The sequence below is a fragment of the Schistocerca cancellata genome, chromosome 7, assembly GCF_023864275.1.
Source record: "Schistocerca cancellata isolate TAMUIC-IGC-003103 chromosome 7, iqSchCanc2.1, whole genome shotgun sequence".
NCBI classification, from domain to species: Eukaryota; Metazoa; Arthropoda; class Insecta; order Orthoptera; family Acrididae; genus Schistocerca; species Schistocerca cancellata.
This window is the reverse complement of record NC_064632.1, coordinates 592,274,022-592,295,423: the sequence shown is the minus strand read 5'-3', so window position 1 is coordinate 592,295,423 and position 21,402 is coordinate 592,274,022. Positions and strand designations below refer to the sequence as shown.

The 21,402-nt window shown below is 40.9% G+C and overlaps 1 protein-coding gene across 2 annotated transcripts in view; it reads left to right on the top strand.

The window, feature by feature from the left end:
* The window catches only part of LOC126091863 (tenascin-X-like), a 771,043-nt gene that overhangs the window by 418,712 nt on the left and 330,929 nt on the right, over window positions 1–21,402 (top strand). For both annotated transcript variants that reach the window (XM_049907142.1, XM_049907141.1), the window contains one exon: window positions 20,170–20,265. In XM_049907142.1, the coding sequence (XP_049763099.1) occupies window positions 20,170–20,265 (96 nt within the window). The remainder of the gene's footprint in view (window positions 1–20,169; window positions 20,266–21,402) is intronic.

The following is a 21,402-nucleotide window of genomic DNA, read 5'->3' as shown; positions in this document are numbered from 1 at the left end:
TCCACCTCATATCCCTGTACTCTCCCACAAACACCTCTCCCTTCATCCCTGTACTCTCCCACAAGCAAGACTTTGCCGTCCCCCAACCCTACCCTGCCATCTCTCCCCCTCCCTCTCCCATCATTCGACTTAACCCCACTGCCCAGACTGCTTCTCCCATCATGCACTGCTGCTCACAGTCTGGCCTTGGCATTCAGAGCCTGGGATCTCGTGTGTGTGTGTGTGTGTGTGTGTGTGTGTGTGTGTGTGTGTGTGTGTGTGTGTGTGTGTGTGTGTGTGTGTGTTGTCTAATTCTGATGAAGGCCTTTTTGGCTGAAGCTTACTTGTTTGACAGTATTTGTTGTGCCTGTCTGTGATTCTGCATCTCCACTATATGGTGAGTAATAATTTATCCACCTCTAATTTGCCACTATTCCATCCTAAGTTTTCCATTGTTTTATTACAACCATAAAGAAATACTCAGATCAACCTGAGCAGAGAGACATGCCAATCAGTAATAGACTAAGGGCATCAATAGAAATTTTTCCAGATAGGGGTAATATTCAAATCAAGAGTTTTAATGTAGTTGACTCTGAAAACATGTTGAGTCCCAACAACTAAATTTACTAAGAAGTATGCAAAATGTGTTGCATGTCACAAGTCTGTTAATTATTTATTTAGTATTTAAAAGTAGAGTACCTAGTTACACAAGCAGTAAGCATATTTCACCGGCCGGTGTGGCCGTGCGGTTCTAGGCGCTTCAGTCTGGAACCGCGTGACCACTACAGTCGCAGGTTCGAATCCTGCCTCGAGCATGGATGTGTGTGATGTCCTTAGGTTAGTTAGGTCTAAGTAGTTCTAAGTTCTAGGGGACTGATGACCACAGATGTTAAGTCCGATAGTGCTCAGAGCCATTTGAACCATTTTTTGAGTAAGCATATTTCAATAATGTATACAAAAACATATTTGTATGTTATTAACATGACTATAGATGCCATTTCTTTGATTCAACTGTCTGAAATTACATCTTCATATGATCAAACCCAGGATATCTAAAGATCGGTGAAGTAAAGTGAGAAGATATTCCCAAAAATAATTTATTCACATTCCCATACCGTTGGGTTGAATTTGAAAATTAAAAATCACAAAATAAGAAAAAAATCAGAATGATTGAGAAAATCCTGCTGGATACGAAAAAAATGCCACTCATTGAGGGGAGAAACAAGGAATAAATTAGAAAGAAAAGTCTTATTCATCTCTGATACCATCTATAACATTTTGCTTATAAAATTTTAAATCCCTTCACGTTAATGGATTTTTTTCGGTACTTTCAAGATTAATTCCTTTAGTATTAACTGGGGGAAAGAAATACAGTAGAAGACGAATGGGTTGCTCTGAGGGATGAAGTAGTGAAGGCACCAAAGGATCAAGTAGGTAAAAAGACAAGGGCTAGCAGAAATCCTTGGGTAACAGAAGAAATATTGAATTTAATTGATGAAAGGAGAAAATATAAAAATGCAGTAAATGAAGCAGGAAAAAAGGAATACAAACGTCTCAAAAATGAAATTGACAGGAAGTGCAAAATGGCTAAGCAGGGATGGCTAGAGGCTTATCTCTCTAGGGGTAAGATAGATACTGCCTACAGGAAAATTAAAGAGACCTTTGGAGAGAAGAGAACCACTTGTATGAATATCAAGAGCTCAGATGGAAACTCAGTTCTAAGCAAAGAAGGGAAAGCAGAAAGGTGGAAGGAGTATGTAGAGGGTCTATACAAAGGCGATGTACTTGAGCAGAATATTATGGAAATGGAAGAGAATGTAGATGAAGATGAAATGGGAGATACGATACTGTGTGAAGAGTTTGACAGAGCACTGAAAGACCTGAGCCGAAATAAGGCCCCAGGAGTAGACAACATTCCATTAGAACTACTGATGGCCTTGTGAGAGCCAGTCCTGACAAAACTCTACCATCTGGTGAGCAAGATGTATAAGACAGGCGAAGTACCCTCGGACTTCAAGAAGAATATAATAATTCCAATCTCAGAGAAAGCAGGTGTTGACAGATGTGAAAATTACTGAACTATCAGTTTAATAAGTCACAGCTGCAAAATACTACCATGAATTTTTTACAGACAAATGGAAAAACTGGTAGAAGCCGACCTCGGGGAAGATCAGTTTGGATTACGTAGAAATATTGGAACACGTGAGGCAATACTGACCTTACGACTTATCTTAGAAGAAAGATTAAGGAAAGGCAAACATACATTTCTAGCATTTGTAGACTTAGAGAAAGCTTTTGACAATGTTGACTGGAATACTCTCATTCAAATTCTAGAGGTGGCAGGAGTAAAATACAGGGAGCAAAAGGCTATTTACAATTTGTACAGAAACCAGATGGCAGTATTAAGAGTCGAGGGGCATGAAAGGGAAGCAGCAGTTGGGAAGGGAGTGAGACAGGGTTGTAGCCTCTCCCCAATGTTTTTCAATTTGTATATTGACCAAGCAGTAAAGGAAACAAAAGAAAAATTCGGGGTAGGTATTAAAATCCGTGGAGAAGAAATAAAAACTTTAAGGTTTGCCAATGACATTGTAATTCTGTCAGAGACAGTAAAGGACTTGGAAGAGCAGTTGAATGGAATGGACAGTGTCTTGAAAGGAGGGTATAAGATGAACATCAACAAAAGCAAAACGAGGATAATGGAATGTAGTCGAATTAAGTCAGGTGATGCTGAGGGAATTAGATTATGAAATGAGACACTTAAAGTAGTAAAGGAGTTTTGCTATTTGAGGAGCAAAATAACTGATGATGGTCAAAGTAGAGAGGATATAAAATGTAGACTGGCAATGGCAAGGAAAGCATTTCTGAAGAAAAGAAGTATAGATTTAAATGTCAGGAAGTCGTTTATGGAAGTATTTTTATGGAGTGTAGCCATGAATGGAAGTGAAACATGGATGATAAATAGTTTGGACAGGAAGAGAATAGAAGCTTTCGAAATGTGGTGCTACAGAAGAATGCTGAAGATTAGATGGGTAGATTACATAAATAATTAGGAGGTATTGAATAGAATTGGGAAGAAGAGGAGTTTGTGACACAACTTGATGAGAGGAAGGGACCGGTTGGTATGACATGTTCTGAGGCATCAAGGGATCACAAATTTAGCATTGGAGGGCAGTGTGGAGGGTAAAAATCATAGAGGGAGACCAAGAGATGAATACACTAAGCAGATTCAGAAGGATGTAGGTTGCAGTAGGTACTGGGAGATGAAGGGTAGCATGGAGAGCTGCATCAAACCAGTCTCACGACTGAAGACCACAACAACAACAACAACAATAGTATTAACTGGCATAAATGAAGCTGAACAAAATTTGCTCTGAAACCTACATCATTTTATAATGATATCTAAAGTACAATACAATCTAACACCTCCTCCCCTCCCATCCTGCCTCAAAATACATCATGATATAACCAACTTTAGCAGTCTACCACTGCAATAAGGGCTAATCCTCATCTCTCCAGTTTATGAAATTATTGTGCAACATGCCATTTTGAATGCAGAATTCGTTGCTTTGTGATTGCATATGGCACTGTATTGCACCCATAGACTTTGAGACAGTACTAGTCCCGGATAGCAAATTTCCACCCTCTTCTAGCACAGAAAATGGTTTTTTTTTTCATCTCATTTTTTTGGTATTAAGAATAGATGTACACACCTACTGTATAGCATGTCTGTCTCCTTCTGAGTAGAAAAGCTCTATTGTGTAAAACTGATACAGAATTAGTAAGTCATTATGAATTTTGGCTTTCTACAGAGAAATGGTATACTACTGTTTTGATTCCATTGTGCATCAAGGTGAGAGTGTGTCCTTTGGGAAATGGAAGAAGGGTGACTGGCATGTATATAGCTACCATGTCTATTACACTGTGTAATCAAAAGTATCTCGACACCTGGCTGAAAACAACTTACAAGTTTATGGCGCCCTCCATCAGTAATGCTGGAATTCAGTGTGGTGCTGGCCCACCCTCAGTCTTGATGACAGCTTCCACTCTGGCAGGCATAAGTTTAATCAGGTGCTGGGAGGCTACTTGGCAGCCCATTCTTCACAGAGTGCTGCACTGACGAGAGGTATTGATGTTTGTCGTTGAGGCCGGGCATGAAGTCAGCGTTCCAAAACATTCCAAAGGTGATTTATAGGATTCAGGTCAGGACTCTGTGCAGACCATTCCATTACAGGGATGTTATTGTGATGTAACCAATCTGTCATATTCCATGCATTATGAACAGTTGCTCAATCGTGATGAAAGAAGCAATCTCCATCGCCGAAATGCTCTTTAACAGTGGGAAGCAGGAAGCTGCTTAAAACATCAACATAGGCCTCTGCTGTGATAGTGCCACACAAATCACCAAGGGGTGCAAGCCCCCTCTATGAAAAACACGACCACACTATACACACTATAAAGCCACCACCTCCAAATTTTACTGTTGGCACTACACAAGCTGGCAGATGATGTTCACCAGGTATTTGCCATACCCACACACTGCCATCGGATCACCAGATTGTGTTCTGTGATTTTTCACTCCACACAACATTTTTCCACTGTTCAATTGTCCAATGTTTATGCTCTTTACACTAAGTGAGGCATCGTTTGGCACTTATTGGAGTGATGTGTGGCTTATGAACAGCCGCTAGACTATGAAATCCAGGTTTTCTCACATCCTGCCCAACTGTCATAGTACTTGCAGTGGATCCTGATGCAGTTTGGAATTCCTGTGTGATGTTCTGGATAGATGTGTGCCTATTACACATTACAACCCTCTTCATCTGTTGGTGGTCTCTGTCAGTCAACAGACAAGGTTGGTCTGTACCCTTCTGTGATGTACGTGTCCCTTCACATTTCCACTTCACTATCACATTGGAAACAGTGGACCTCGGGATGTTATGACGGAAGTGGCATCAAATCACCTGACCATGTTCGAAGTCTGTGAGTTCCCCGGAGCACCCCATTCTGCTCTCTTATGATGTCTAATGACTACTGAGGTGCCGGCCGGGGAGGCCAAGCGGTTCTAGGTGCTACAGTCTGGAACTACACGACCGCTACTGTCATAGATTTGAATCCTTCCTCTGGCATGGATGTGTGTGATGTCCTTAGGTTAGTTAGGTTTAAGTAGTTCTAAGTTCTATATGACTGATGACCTCAGCAGTTAAGTCCCTTGGTGCTCAGAGCCATTTGAACCATTTGATCTACTGAGGTCACTGATATGGAGTACCTGGCAGTAGGTGGCGGCACACTGCACCTAACATGAAAAACTATGTTTTTGGGGGTGTCCAGATACGTGTGTTCACATAGTGTAAGCTGGTAATCACTGATGGCATCAGACCAGCTCCTCGCTACAGCTCAGTAAGGGCTGAATGAGGAAGCGACTGTAAGGGTTGAATACATTATTTCAACACAGTTATTTAAATGTTTGTATCCAAATTGACAGCACATCATTACCAAAACCGCAGTACACTGAAGAATTGGCATAATTTCCTGTGAACACAATGAAATGAAGTGATCCTATGGCATTGTTGGCCGGGATGTCCCATTTGGGATAATGATGAGGATGAAATTATGATGAAGACAACACAACGTTCAGTCCACGAGTGGAGAAAATCTCCACCCTGGCTGCGAATCCAACCCAGGCCATGTGCATGGGAGGCAAGCATGTTACCATCCAGCTAAGCAGGGGGACTGGGAACACAATGACTGTTTAAAAAAACTGAAGATATGTAATGATTGCTAAATCTGTGATCGACAGGGTTAAATCTTTAGCTCAGTGAAGTTACAGGCAATGACTTTTAGTTGCTGACAAAGGCTGCTAGAAATTTCTGAGAATTCTGTAATGATTAAAAAGCCGGTACACAGATATGAAGAGGGTCCTTCATTGCATATGCCTATGTAATAGACTACCTTCTGGGTAACTGATAACTGCTTTGATACTAATGTATTTTGGAGTATACAGTGGAGCAGAACTAATGCTAATGGCAACAATAAACATTAAAGCCAGACAAGTAAAATTTAAGTCTAATAAAAGCAGCCACAAAAAGCAATGGAATACCAACTTTATAAAGAAACCTCCATTAGCAAATTACATTTTGTTAGCTGCGCATGCCATACTGTTGTTCACCTGCCTGGATTACTTTTCTTCAAGTGGACTCTCCCAACATTCCACATGAATATTCAATAAATTAATAACTTCTATTTCATTGAGTTTCATTTGGTATATTCACTGCGGCATACAGTGTGCACGTCTAACAATCATATGGCACTGCGGAGAGACTTTTTGAACACCCTGTGTAATGATAAAGTAAAGAAGAGTAAAGATTTGCAACAAAAATGGGAGAATGAAAGCTATTAAAAGAAAAACTGCTTCAGAAGCTATTGGATATGCAAGTCAAAAGAAGAAGAAAAATTAAAATATTGAAACAATGATTTAGAGAGACTGAGTAAAAATAAAAAAGTTGCATACCTTAAATGGATACTAAACAAGAAACAGAAAGGAAAAATATTAATAGACATATTTCAGCTTCCTGATAAGGTCTGTCTTCAGAAGTAGAGAACTCACATACAGTCACACAAGCACAACCCACACACTAATGGACACTGTCTCTGGGCACTATGGCCTAAGTGCCCAGAGACAGAGGCCATGTGTATGTGAGTTGTGCTTGTGTAAACTGTGTAAGAGTTCTCTACATCTGAAGAAGGAGCTTATTTGAAAGCTGGAATATTTCTAGTATTCTTTTCCTTTGTGCCTGTTTGTCTGTGACACAGTGCCTCCTCTATGTGGTGAGTAGCAATCTGTCATTTCCATATTGCTGTTGTTTCATCCTGGACTTTCTGCTGTTCAGCAGTAAGCAAAGATGAATGCAAAATACTCACAAAAGAAGGGAAGCATATCTGTGTTTCAGAATGGAAAATGATATTCAGGGGAGACAAGAAGTTTCATGTAAAATAATGAAATGTGATACTTGACTAAGGATATAAAATGTAATACATAAAGTTGGAACTTAAATAGTGGCAACACTGCTGTGGAGACACTATACAATGGAATCTACTATTGTCACTGATAGCACAAGTTTTTGACATACCTCCCTTACCTCTGAGCAAATGGACTTGCCCATCCCACATCTCCAGCATGCACACAACTGAGGAAAACACAGTCACTTGTGAGCGAGTGGTCTATCGTAATGATGTCACTATGTTTTTGGAACAGGAACAACAGAGTTGGATCATGATTGCCAGAGGATGTACAGCATGACAGTGTCATCAAGGTCTTCAAGAGGCATGCGGGGAATCGACATTGCCGAACAGAACAGTGGCACATTGGGTAAAAGCCTTCAATGATGGTCAGCAAACTGTGGCAGACATGCATTGGGTAGGTCATCCTAGCGTCTCTGAAGAGTAAGTGCATGCTGTTGCCGTGTTAGTGGACTGTGATCGACGCCATATGATTCATGAGCTTGCCCACGAAACTGGATTAGTGCATATGACTGTGCTTCGCATCCTGAAGGAATGCCTGGGCATGCAAAAAATTGCGTCATGATGGGTTCCGCCTCACTTGATGAAAATGCAGAAATGGATGCGTTACAGTGGTGCTCATACCCACTTTGAGCGCTATGAGTGCAAAGAAGAGGTTTTCTTATGAGACGTGGGCCACATCGTACGAGCTGAAACTGAAATGCCAATCCAATGATTGGAGTCATTATGGGTCACCATGACAGTCGAAAGTGCATCAGAGCCCCAGTATGGTGAAAGTTATGGTGATTCTCATGTACAACTGTCATGAAGTTATCCTAACACATTACATTCCTCCACGGCAGACCATCAATGCACAGTATTACTGTTCATTTTTGAAGCATCATCTGTGACTAGCTTTGTGAAAGAAGTGGTGACACTTTCTGCACAACCTACCCATCATTTTGCACAACAATGTGTGGGTGCAAACAGCGCAAACTGTGGCTGCTCTGTTCAGTCAATGGGACTGGGAAGTACTCTACCATCCACCATACTCCCCGGACTTAAGCCTGTGTGACTTTGATTTGATTCTGAAGAAGAAGGAACCACTTTGTGGCATTCACTTCAGAACTGTTCCAGAGGTTCGACAGGCAGTAGACCACTCCATTCTCACCATCAATAGAACAGGGTGTACTAACGGTATCCTATGCCTTCCACTTTGCTGGTATCAGGTTCTACACAATGCCAGTAACTACTTTGAATAACAGTAATGGGTGCAGTAATTGGTATCAGTTGTGAATAAATAGTTGCTACTATTTAAGTTCCAACCCTCATATGAGCATTAAGGTGAAAATTAAGCTAAAATGATTAGATTACAATAAGAAGTTTCAGGAAAAGAGTATGTAGCAACTGGCAACGGAAGAGAAGGGATTGTAACACCTGAAGAGAAGGATCATGTAAGTGTAGACAAAATTGAAATGAAAGAATTAGAAAATATGCTACAAGAAGTGAAAAACAGGAATGCACCAGTAAGTGACATCATAAACACTGAACTGATCAAGTGTGCATCTCATGTTATGAAAACTGTGTTGTTTCTTTTCTTCCTCTAGAATTTCTGGATACCAAAACATTCCAAGTAGGTGGAAATTAGCCATAGTAACAGTTACATTTATGAAAAGAGATGCACTTTGTGATCAAAACCTCCAAAAACATTCATTTTTCTTATTAACTGCATTGTGCTGCCACAAGCTGCCAGGTACTCCATATCAGTGACCTCAGTGGTCATTAGGCCATGGTGACAGAGCAGAATGGGGCTCTCCGTAGAACTCATGGACTTCTCATGTGGTCAGGTGATTGGGTGCCACTTGTGTCCTATGTCTGTATGCAAGATTTACACACTCCTAAACATCCCTAGGTCCACTTCTTCTGATGTGATAGTGAGGTGGAAATGTGAAGGGACACGTACAGCACCAAAGTGTACAGGCCGACATTGTCTGTTGACCGCCGACAGTTGAAGATGGTTGCAATGTGTAATAGCCAGATATCTATCGAGACCATTACACAGGAATTCCAAACTGCATCAGGATCCACTCCAAGTACTATGACAGTTAGGCAGGAGGTGTGAGAACTTCAATTTCATGGTCGAGCAGCTGCTCATAAGCCCACATCATGCCGGTAAATTGCAAACGACGCCTCACCTGGTATAAGAAGCTTAAACATTGGACGATTGAACAGTGTATAAACGTTGTGTGGAGTGATGAATCACAGTACACATTGTGGCGATCCGATGGCAGGGTGTGGGTATGGCAAATACCTGGTGAACATCATCTGCCAGCTTGTGTAGTGCCAACAGTAAAATTTGGAGGTGGTGGTGTTATAGTGTGGTCATGTTTTTCATGGAGGGGCTTGCACCCCTTGGTGATTTGTGTGGCACTATCACAGCAGAGGCCTACGTTGATGTTTTAAGCAGCTTCCTGTTTCCCACTGTTAAAGAGCATTTCGGGGATGGTGATTGCATCTTTCATCATGATTGAGCACCTGTTCATAATGCATGGACTATGGTGGAGTGGTTAAATCACAATAACATCCCTGTAATGGAATGGCCTGCACATAGTCCTGACCTGAATCCTAAGATCACCTTTGGAATGTTTTGGAATGCTGACTTAATGCCATGCCTCACTGACTGACATTGATACCCCTCCTCAGAGCAGTATTCCGTGAAGAATGTGCTGCCATTCCCCACGAAATCTGAATGTATGCCTGTGAGATTGGAAGTTGTCATCAAGGCTAAGGGTGTGCTAACACCATACTGAATTCCAGTATTACTGATGGAGGGTGCCAAGGACTTGTAAGTCATTTTCAGCCAGTTGTCCAGATACTTTTGATCACATAATCTAGGAAACACTGTGAGAATTATAAAGGCATTTGTTTACCCAATGCTGGATGTAAAATGATTTGAAGGTATTAACACAAAGACTGAGAGTCATTTTTAAAATAACTTGTTGGAGAAGTGAGCTAATTTCAGGAAAGATAGGTCCACTTCAGACAACTCATTTTCATCAGGTAAACAATTGAAAAACACATAGAATTTAATAAACACAGCTGCTATTTGTTCTCTATGTAAAAGACTTTCACACTGTTGACAGGAGAATGTTGTGGGAAATAATAGACGGGAGAGGTATACCACACCACTGACAAAGAGTACTCCAGCAGATGTACCAACACTCAAAAATTCGCATCAGAATAGACAATATTGAGGTAACAACATATTTAGTATTGTGACAGGGATGTGGTTTATCTCTCATATGTTTTAATATCTGTGTTGATGGTGTATTGAGACAACAGTTACAAGAAATAGTTTTACAACTGTAACTGTAACCACTGAAGTTATCTAACGACAATTCTCTTTGCTGATGACCAACTTCTTGTAGATGACAGTGAGGCTACCTTTCAGAAAGCCATTTATAAACCAAATGTTACTACAGAGAGCTATAATTAACATACGTGACCTAAAAGACAGTAGTTGTAAAGGTTAAGACACAGTCGCAAAGCAAAATTTTAATAAGTGACCAGGAAGTACAGTGATAGAGGGAATGAATTAAGTCCCCATCTGCTGACTCAGGGATCGAGATGTGGCTGCACAATCCATTACAGCCATGTGGATAAGATGCCTGTCATCTCGACTGCTAGTGATACGATGCCGTTGGGATCCAGCACGGCATTCAGTATTACCCTCCTGAACCCGCCAATTCCATATTCTGCTAACAGTCCTTGGATCTCGACCAACGCGAGCAGCAATGTGGCAATACGATAAATTGCAATCATGATAGGTTACAGTCCGACCTTTATCAAAGTCAGAAACACGATGGTACGCGTTTCTCCTCCTTACACGAGGCATCACAAGAACGTTTCACCAGGGAATGCCGGTCAACTGCTGGTTGTGTATGAGAAATCAGTTGGAAACTTTCCTCATGTCAGCACATTGTACTTGGCGCCATGGGTGCCAACCTTGTGTGAATGCTCTGAAAAGCTGATCATTGCATATCACAGCGTCTTCTTCCTGTCGGTTAAATTTTGCATCTGTAGCACGTCATCTTCATGGTGTAGCAATTTTAATGGCCAGTAGTGTATATACCACTAAATAAAAAGATGTGGAGAGAAACCAAAATAAAGTTCTGCAAAACAATGGTAATACCGTCTATACTTAATGACAATACACAATAACAATGGGAAAAGACTAAAGAATACAAGTTGGAGAAATGAGGATTTTATGAACAACCCTCAGATACAAGAATCAAAAAAGAATTGGGACTTAAAAGCGTAACTGAACAGATCAAAGTAGCATGGAAATAAATGGAGAGATTTTGTTGCAAGAATGAATGCCTAAAATAGAAATGAATTATTGACCAGTCGGAAAGAGGTCTGTTGGTACATTAAGAGAGACATGGAGAGACAAATAGAAACTAATTGCTCACAACAAAGGCATTGAGCAAGGGACATACCAGGAAAAAGCTTACTGCATGGCTACGCTGCATGTACTTGACATCAGCCAACAAGCAGTGCTGCCAGTCACACTAGTGGGGAGTTCTGTGTTACTAAATTTTATAATACTCAGTGTAGTTTCTCTTGTATAGCTGAAAATAGACCTCCATTTTGTGATTAGCAACTCTTGTTTCCTGAATGAAGTTTAGTCCACCAGGAAGTTTCAGTGATTCTTGTAGTAGCAGCACAGCTTCATAAACCTTTTATGCCATAACCAAGTCACATCTAACAATATTGTGAAAAAGAAAAGTTGATTCTCACTGTAAAGATGACACATTGACTTGCAGACTTACTTTTGGGCAAAGTCTTCTTCAGCAAATATAAATGTACACACATTCACACAAGCAAGCATATCTCTTTCTTCCACATGACTGATATCTCCAACCACTCTGCAACAGTAAAGTGTCAAACAGGAGCAACAATACAGAGTGGGGCGTAGAACATGTGGGTATAGGAGGGTGCAGGTGAAGGTAGGGGGATTTTTACTGTCTGGCGGAACATGCAGGGTCTAGAGGTGGTAAGACAGGGCTGCCAGGAACAGCATGGAAGGATGTGAGGGAGGGCAGGGGGTAGAGTGATGGGGACCGGGAAGGAGAGGAGTAGAGAAGGGTGCACTGGCACAGATCATTGCACAGTAAGGCTGAAGGCTGAGGGGAGGCAAATATTGAGGAGATGACCAGACAGAAGGTGTGGAACAAACGGGTGGAGAGCATAGGGACAGTATATTACCATAGGATGAGGCCCGGATGATTTTGGGATCAAAGAATATGTTGCAAGGATGAATCCCATTTGCACAGTTCAGAAAAGCTGGTGGTGAGGAGAGAATCCAGATGGCCTGCATTGCAAAGCAGCTATTGAAATCAAGCTTGTTATATACAGGTGCATGTTGTGTCACAGAGTGGTCCACTTCACTCATGGTCACAGTTTGGCGGTGCCCATTTGTCCTAGTGGACAGCTGGTTGGTAGTCATATGAGTATAAAAGGCTGAATAGTGATTACAGCTGAACTGGTGTATAACGTGACTGCTTTCACAGGTGGCCTGATCTTTTATGGGATAGAGTAAGCCCATGACAGGACTGCAAGTGCTGGGTGGGTGGACTATACAGGTCTTGCATCTTGATCTTCCATGGAATATAAGCCCTGTGGCAAGGGATTGGGAGTGGCGCAGGGTTGGAGTAGGATGTAGTGGAGGTTGGACAGGCAATGGAATGCCTGAGGGGGGGGGGGGGGGGTGTGGAAGAATCTTGTGGAGGATGTGCTTAATTTCAGGGCATGACGATAAGTGCACAAAGCTGTGATCAAGGTTGTGGTTCAATTGTTCCAGTGTGGGGTAGTATTAGGTGGTGAGGGGCACTCCCTTACAGACAGACCATATCACCGAGACCTTGTCCACAGATTTCCCATGCCATATCCCCACACACTCCAAATCGTCCCAGCGACCCCAAAAACCAGCTACAAAGTAGTGCCTCCTTTGTCAACCAATACCACACCAACTGTACCACACAAACCACATCCTTTATCAGTGGTTTGATTAATTACAGTCATGGCCTGAAATGAAGGACATCCTACACAACATCATTCCCATCCCTCCTAAAGTGGATGTTCCATTGCCCACCCAACCTCCTCAACATCCTACTCCATCCCTTTGCCATGCTCATTACCCCCCCCCCCCCCAAGGGATCATACCCCTGTGGAAGACTGAGGACCCAGGTGCAGGACCTGACACTCTATCTACCCAGCACTTCCTATTTGTCCAGTCACAGGCTTATTGTATCCCATCTGTGAAAGGAGCAATGTCATGTACCAGCTCTGCTGCAACCATTGCACAGCTTTTTATTTTTTATGACTACCAACAAGCTGTCAACCAAGGTCAATGGCCACTGCCAAACTGTGACCAAGAGCAAAGTGGGCTACCCTGTGGCACAACATGCACCTGTACATAACATGCTCGATTTCAATGGCTACTTTGCAATGCAGGCCATCTGGACTCTCACCTCCACCAGCAGATTTTCTTAATTGTGCAAATGGAAGTTACCCTTACAACACATTCTCTGCTCCTGAAATCACTTCAGCCTATCCCCACACCCTTCACCCAACTCTTCTGCCCCTCTGTCCTGTCGACTCCTCATAGTTGCCCGTCCCTCACCCTCATTGTGCACTGCTCTCTGCTGGCATACCTGCATGTCTTTCTCCCTTCTGTGCTCCTCTCCTTTCTGCCCTATCCCTTCTCCACAGCCTCCCCAAACTGTGCCTAGCAGCTCTGTTCTGCCACCTCTAGACCCTGCACGCTTTGCCAGGCAGTGCCGATTCCTCTTTCCGCACCCTTACCTTGCTATCCCTCCTCCTTCACTGCTCCACCATGAATGTTGCTCCCATTTGACACATTTCTGTTGTAGTCTGGTGGAAGTGGCTGGAGACTGCGATCATATGTGAGTCTGAGGTGGCTTGCTAGTGTGATTGTGGGCATGTATTTCTTTTTATGACAAAGGCTTCGGCCAAAGGCTTACATGTTAACATTTTTTCATCATGCCTGTCTGTAATTCAGTTTGTCATATTTATGGTGAGTAGCAATTTGTCCTTTTCATAATATTGTTGACATTCTAACCTGAACATTGCTTTGTTTGGTTCATGTACGTCTGAGGTATTTTGTTTTATGTTCTCCGAGTTTGTAGCATGTACTATTCAAAAGGGTTGCTTTATGTGCAAAATTATAAATAACAATTGATTTCTTTTGCTGTTATATAATCATTATCGTATTTTTTGTATATTTTATACTGCTAGACTTTGGAACTATTTGGAACTGAAATAAAAGATTCTATTTGGCTGAGAGATAAATTAGTAAAAATTGCATTGCCTTTCATTTTTGTCTGTTTGTAATGTGCTTAAATGGAGAGAAAAATGGAGTGTATGCTGATAAAAAAGAACTGCTAGAAATACCAACTCTATTCCTCATTGAGATATGAGAGAGACAACCATAGATGAATTGAAATATTTGGTATACAGAAGGATGTAAAGTGTTTTTCACAAACTTGGAAAAGATTTTGTGTTGAGATAAATGCTGTGAAGGCCATAAATAGATAGAAGACAGATAAAATAGCTATTGTAGTAACCTATGGCAAGTAATCGAGAAGATTAAATAGCAAAGGATATGATGCATAAATAACTTGATTTTCCAAAAATTTCAAATGTATGACCTCTCAACAGATGTTGTGAACAAATCTAAAAGCTCATTTCTAATTTTGATTTTCTGTATTCTATGAGAGCTGTTATGAAGTTTTGAGTATCACCTTCAAAAATAAAAAGTTATATTATAATATTATACTTGCTTCCAGGTACTTTTCTGCATTCCTGGTACACATTCAAATTCCCATGCCAGAGTACTGTAGCACAGCACTAGAGGAACCAAAAGAAATTGGCACAGCCCTTTTTTTTTTTTTTTTTTTTTTTTTTTTTTTTTTTTTTTTTTTTGTCTATGATTCTGCGTAGAACCTCCTCATTCCTTACCTTATCAGTCCACCTAATTTTCAACATTCGTCCATAGCACCACATCTCAAATGCTTCTTCGATTCTCTTCTGTTCCGGTTTTCCCACAGTCCATGTTTCACTACCATACAATGCTGTACTCCAGATGTACATCCTCAGAAATTTCTTCCTCAAATTAAGGCCGGTATTTGATATTAGTAGACTTCTCTTGGCCAGAAATGCCTTTTTTGCCATAGCGAGTCTGCTTTTGATGTCCTCCTTGCTCCATCCATCATTGGTTATTTTACTGCCTAGGTAGCAGAATTCCTTAACTTCATTGACTTCGTGACCATCAATCCTGATGTTAAGTTTCTCGCTGTTCTCATTTCTAATACTTCTCATTACCTTCGTCTTTCTCCGATTTACTCTCAAACCATACTGTGTACCCATTAGACTGTTCATTCCGTTCAGCAGATCATTTAATTCTTCTTCACTTTCACTCAGGATAGCAATGTCATCAGCGAATCGTATCATTGATATCCTTTCACCTAGTATTTTAATTCCACTCCTGAACCTTTCTTTTATTTCCATCACTGCTTCCTCGATGTACAGATCGAAGAGTAGGGGCAAAAGGCTACAGCCTTGTCTTACACCCTTCTTAATACGAGCACTTTGTTCTTGATCGTCCACTCTTATTATTCTCTCTTGGTTGTTGTACATATTGTATATGACCCATCTCTCCCTATAGCTTACCCCTACTTTTTTCAGAATCTCGAACAGCTTGCACCATTTTATATTGTCGAACGCTTTTTCCAGGTCGACAAATCCTATGAAAGTGTCTTGGTTTTTCTTTAGCCTTGCTTCCATTATTAGCCGTAACGTCAGAATTGCCACTCTCGTCCCTCTACTTTTCCTAAAGCCAAACTGATCGTCACCTAGCGCATTCTCAATTTTCTTTTCCATTAAGCAGCTTCGATGCATGAGCTGTTAAGCTGATTATGTGATAATTCTCGCACTTGTCAGCTCTTGCCGTCTTCGGAATTGTGTGGATGATGCTTTTCCGAAAGTCAGATGCTATATCGCCAGACTCATATATTCTACACACCAACGTGAATAGTCGTTTTGTTGCCACTTCCCCCAATGATTTTAGAAATTCTGATGGAATGTTATCTATCCCTTCTGCCTTATTTGACCGTAGTCCTCCAAAGCTCTTTTAAATTCTGATTCTAATACTGGATCCCCTATCTCTTCTAAATCAACTCCTGTTTCTTCTTCTATCACATCAGACAAATCTTCACCCTCATAGAGGCTTTCAATGTATTCTTTCCACCTACTGCTCTCTCCTCTGCATTTAACAGTGGAATTCCCGTTGCACTCTTAATGTTACCACCATTGCTTTTAATGTCACCAAAGGTTGTTTTGACTTTCCTGTATGCTGAGTCTGTCCTTCTGACAATCATATCTTTTTCGATGTCTTCACATTTTTCCTGCAGCCATTTCATCTTAGCTTCCCTGCACTTCCTAGTTATTTCATTCCTCAGCGACTTGTATTTCTGTATTCCTGATTTTCCCGGAACGTGTTTGTACTTCCTCCTTTCATCAATCAACTGAAGTATTTCTTCTGTTACCCATGGTTTCTTCGCAGCTACCTTCTTCATACCTATGTTTTCCTTCCCAACTTTTGTGATGGCCCTTTTTAGAGATGTCCATTCCTCTTCAACTGTACTGCCTACTGCGCTATTCCTTATTGCTGTATCTATAGCGTTAGAGAACTTCAAATGTATCTAGTCATTCCTTAGTACTTCCGTATCCCACTTCTTTGCGTATTGATTCTTCCTGACTAATGTCTTGAACTTCAGCCTACTCTTCATCACTACTATATTGTGATCTGAGTCTATATCTGCTCCTGGGTACGCCTTACAATACAGTATCTGATGTTGGAATCTCTGTCTGACCATGATGTAATCTAATTGAAATCTTCCCGTATCGCCCAGCCTTTTCCAAGTATACCTCCTCCTCTTGTGATTCTTGAACAGGATATTTGCTATTACTAGCTGAAACTTGTTACAGAACTCAATTAGTCTTTCTCCTCTTTCATTCCTTGTCCCTAGCCCATATTCTCCTGTAACCTTTTCTTCTACTCCTTCCCCTACAACTGCATTCCAGTCGCCCATGACTAGTAGATTTTCGTCCCCCTTTACATCATCCTTTCAATATCGCCATACACTTTCTCTATCTGTCCATCTTCAGCTTGCGACATCAGCATGTATACCTAAACTATCGTTGTCGGTGTTGGTCTGCTGTCGATTCTGATTAGAACAACCCGGTCACTGAACTGTTCACAGTAACACACCCTCTGCCCTACCTTCCTATTCATAATGAATCCTACACCTGTTATACCATTTTCTGCTGCTGTTGGTATTACCCGATACTCATCTGACCAGAAATCCTTGTCTTCCTTCCACTTCACTTCACTGACCCCTACTATATCTAGATTGAGCCTTTGTATTTCCCTTTTCAGATTTTCTAGTTTCCCTACCACGTTCAAGCTTCTGACATTCCATGCCCCGACTCGTAGAACATTATCCTTTCATTGATTATTCAATCTTTTTCTCATGGTAACCTCCCCCTTGGCAGTCCCCTCCCGGAGATCCAAATGGGAGACTATTCCGGAATCTTTTGCCAATGGAGAGATCATCAAGACACTTCTTCAATTACAGGCCACATGTCCTGTGGATACACGTTACGTGTTGGGTATTATGCAGTAATTCATTTTCTGTCTTTGAAACAACAGTGCTACAACAAAGCATGTTGTATTGATGGAAGTGTGTGATGACAAAGCGTAATCATATGACACTGTGGTTAGATGGTGCAGGAGGTTCTAGCATTGTCAAACAAGTTTGAATGACAAATTGAAGTGATACACCATATTTCCCTGAAGATCCAGGAATTGCAAGAGAAGTGGTGGCCCTAGTGCTCAAATGTAATACAGTTGATGCAATAGTAGAAAAAAAGAAAATCAGTCAGTTTTAATCATATTGCACAATATTTTGAATGTGACAGAAGTCACCTGTCACTTGTTTCCACAGCTACTAACACTAATCCAAAAAGCTGATTGACCAAGGTTGCAGCAGAAATGTTGCATCTGTGTGTGTCAATATAACCCTGATGCAAAGGAGCAAAGCAGATGGTGGAAACATGAGGGATCACCACCACCTCTAAAAGTGAGGACCCATCTGTCAATGAGGAAGGTGATATTGAGCAGTGCTTGTGCTGCCATATTGTGGTGGTAATAGATTATGTTTGTGAAGTATCAAGGGAGCATATATCTGAAATCTTCTGATGTGGCTGTGGACACTACAAGTTGAAGCTATGCTGGAAAATGTCTGTTTGGGTGTTTTTACAACAGAACACACCAGATTTGAGGTGGAATGTTCCATGAAGGGCCAAAATACAGGGGGTGATAATGATGCAGTTTAGTCCCTTTAATCTAAAAACCAACCAACCAAAATATAAACTTATACAACCAAAGTCTCTGACAAATCGTCCACCATTGTGAAAAATATGTCATATTGAAGGGATAGTATATAGATCAGGATAAACACTGTCTCCAATTTTCCAAGGTTGTAACTTGATTTTTAAACATAATAATTAAAATTTATACCTATCCGTGATTCTAATAGCATATGTAGGCATTGTTAGTTATCACTTAGTCTGATAAATCTATTGACAGCAACCAATCATGCAGGATAAGAAAATAAAATAGTGTGGTCCTGAAGATAGATGGACAGGACATAAAATATCTTTCTGACTAAAAACTAAAGAATGTTGTGATGGTTTGTTGAGGGGAAAAGTTTTGAAAACTTTACTTTGCAATTCATTACTCTAAGATGAAAAAAGTAATGAGGTACCTCTCAGTATCATGTCGGACCTCCTTTCACCCGCCATAGTGCAGCAAGCCAATGTAGCATGGACTCAACAAGTCATTGGAAGTCCTTGCAGAAACATTTAGCCATGCTGCCTCTAGAACCATCCATTATTGCGAAAGTGTTGCTCGTGCAGGGTTTTGTGCATGATCTGAACTCCTGATTATGTCCCACAAATATTCAATGAGACTCATGTCAAGTGATCTGAGTGGCTAGATCATTCACTCATATTGTCCAGAATGTTCTTCAGACCAGTCATGAACAATTGTGGCCCAGTGACACGGAGCATTGTAATCCATAAAAATTCTATCATTTTTTGGCTGAGTCTACACCACATTCGAATCCTACCATCAGCTCTTATCACCTGAAATCAGGATTCATGTGACCATCTCACAGTTTTCCAGTCATCTAGAGGCCAATCGATACGATCATGGGCCCAGGAGAGGTGCTGCAGATGGTGTCGTGCTGTTGCCAAAGTTACTCACATTGGTCATTTGCTGCCATAGCCCATTAGCACCAGATTTCATCCCACTGTTCTAACAGATACATTTCTCGTATGTCTCACATTGATTTCTGTGGTTATTTAATGCAGTGTTGCTTGTCTGTTAGCACTGACAACTCTGTGCAAACACCGCTGATCTTGGTCATTAAGTAGAGGCCATTGATCTCTCCGTTGTCTGTGATGAGAGGTAATGCCGGAAATTTTGTATTCCCTGCACTCCCTTGACAATGTGTATCTCACACTATTGAATTCATTAACAATTTCCAAAATGGAATGTCCCATATGTCTAGCTCCAATTACTATTCTGTGTTCAGAGTTTGTTAAATCCTGTCAAGCAGCCATAATTGCATCGGAAGCCTTTTCACATGAATCAATAATTTGTGAAATGGGATGTCCCATGCATCTAGCTCCACTTACCATTCTGTGTTCCGAGTCTGTTAAATCCCATCATGGAGCCATAATCACATTGTTGCAAACCTTTTCACATGAATCAACTAAGTACAGATGACAACTCCACCAATGATTTGGCCTTTTATACCTTGTGTATGCAATATTACCACGATTTGTATATGTGCATAGGGCTATCCCATGACTTGTCACCTAAGTGTGTATAACTGATTCTAAAATCTTTCTTCATCAATCACACATTCAGTTATTTTCATACCCACTGTAATTATACCATGAAAATGATTCTCAACAACTGTGAAATGTTTCTGAGAATGTTGTAAGCATAGTTTTTAATGTTTGACACATCGTTTTTTTCAGGTTTGGATAAAGAGTGTGAGAATGGTGGGGTATGGAATGGTAAATACGGATCGTGCATGTGCCCGCCGGGTTTTGTTGGAGCGTATTGTGAAGAAGGTAACATTTAATATGATATAGCATTAATCTAGTTCTGACTTTGAATTTGTTTTGTTATTTTGGTGCATAATACATGTTCTTTTTGTACTAATTGGTAGTTGTTTGAGATGCACCTCTACATGCTGGCCATCATTCCGAGGTTACACAATAGGCATGCACTGTGCATGAACTATGTACTGCAGCTGCAGCTACAGTTACAATAGTTCTATTTAATTTTGGCACTGCTGCCTGATGTCTTTGATATTGGTTTCATACAAAACGCAATAACTAGTACTTCCTCAGTGCCAGTGAAACTTCTTGTCTGTTCTTCCTTGCCATCTTGAGTGTCCCTTCTAATATTATTTTTAATACTTCATCCCTGCTGCTTCTGCTGCTGCTTGAATTACTTATGCAAATTGATCATTCACAGTAGTTTAGTAAAGTGTTCCACATTGTTGTTTTTTAAAACTTGCCAACTTATTCACAATAATGGTACAAAGTCATGTGCGTGTCTTTCTTTGCACTCACTGTATTCTACAGGTGTCAGGAGAAGGCAAGATACAATTGCCTCTCCGTTTCCTCAATTATTTCATTTGGTGATTGAGCACATGTCTATGACAAAGAAGAGCTTTTTTTTTAAAAAAAAAAAAAAAAAAAAAAAAAAAAAAACACCACTCTCTCTAGCACCACAAATCTGAACAGAAAGTGTTATGTATGCTGTGACCTGGGGAGGTGTGAGGTATTACACTATGCACACAATGAATCATGGTGGGAACCCCAACTGCAGCAAAAGAACAGAAGTTGGGTACCGCACAGTGGCAGAGAGTGCCATAACCCCAGTGTTCACGGAAGTCCTTGTTAGTACAATATACATGATGAAGTTATACCTCAAATACTTCATGGGCTTTCTGAGGATGAAGATTAAGGGGTAGAGCCTCCATGCAATTTCACCGATGAAAGTGAAGGGGAGGAAGAAAGTGTGAACCTGAATTGTCACAGTAGCAACTTAGAACAATCTGGGGATGAACATTCAAATTCCTTAGATGATATTCAAGCTAATGATTACCATTTTTATGTCAGAACAGATGGGGAAACCCTTTGGATATGGAATTCCTTATGGCTGTCAAATAAAATGAAATCAAAAAACATTATAAAAGT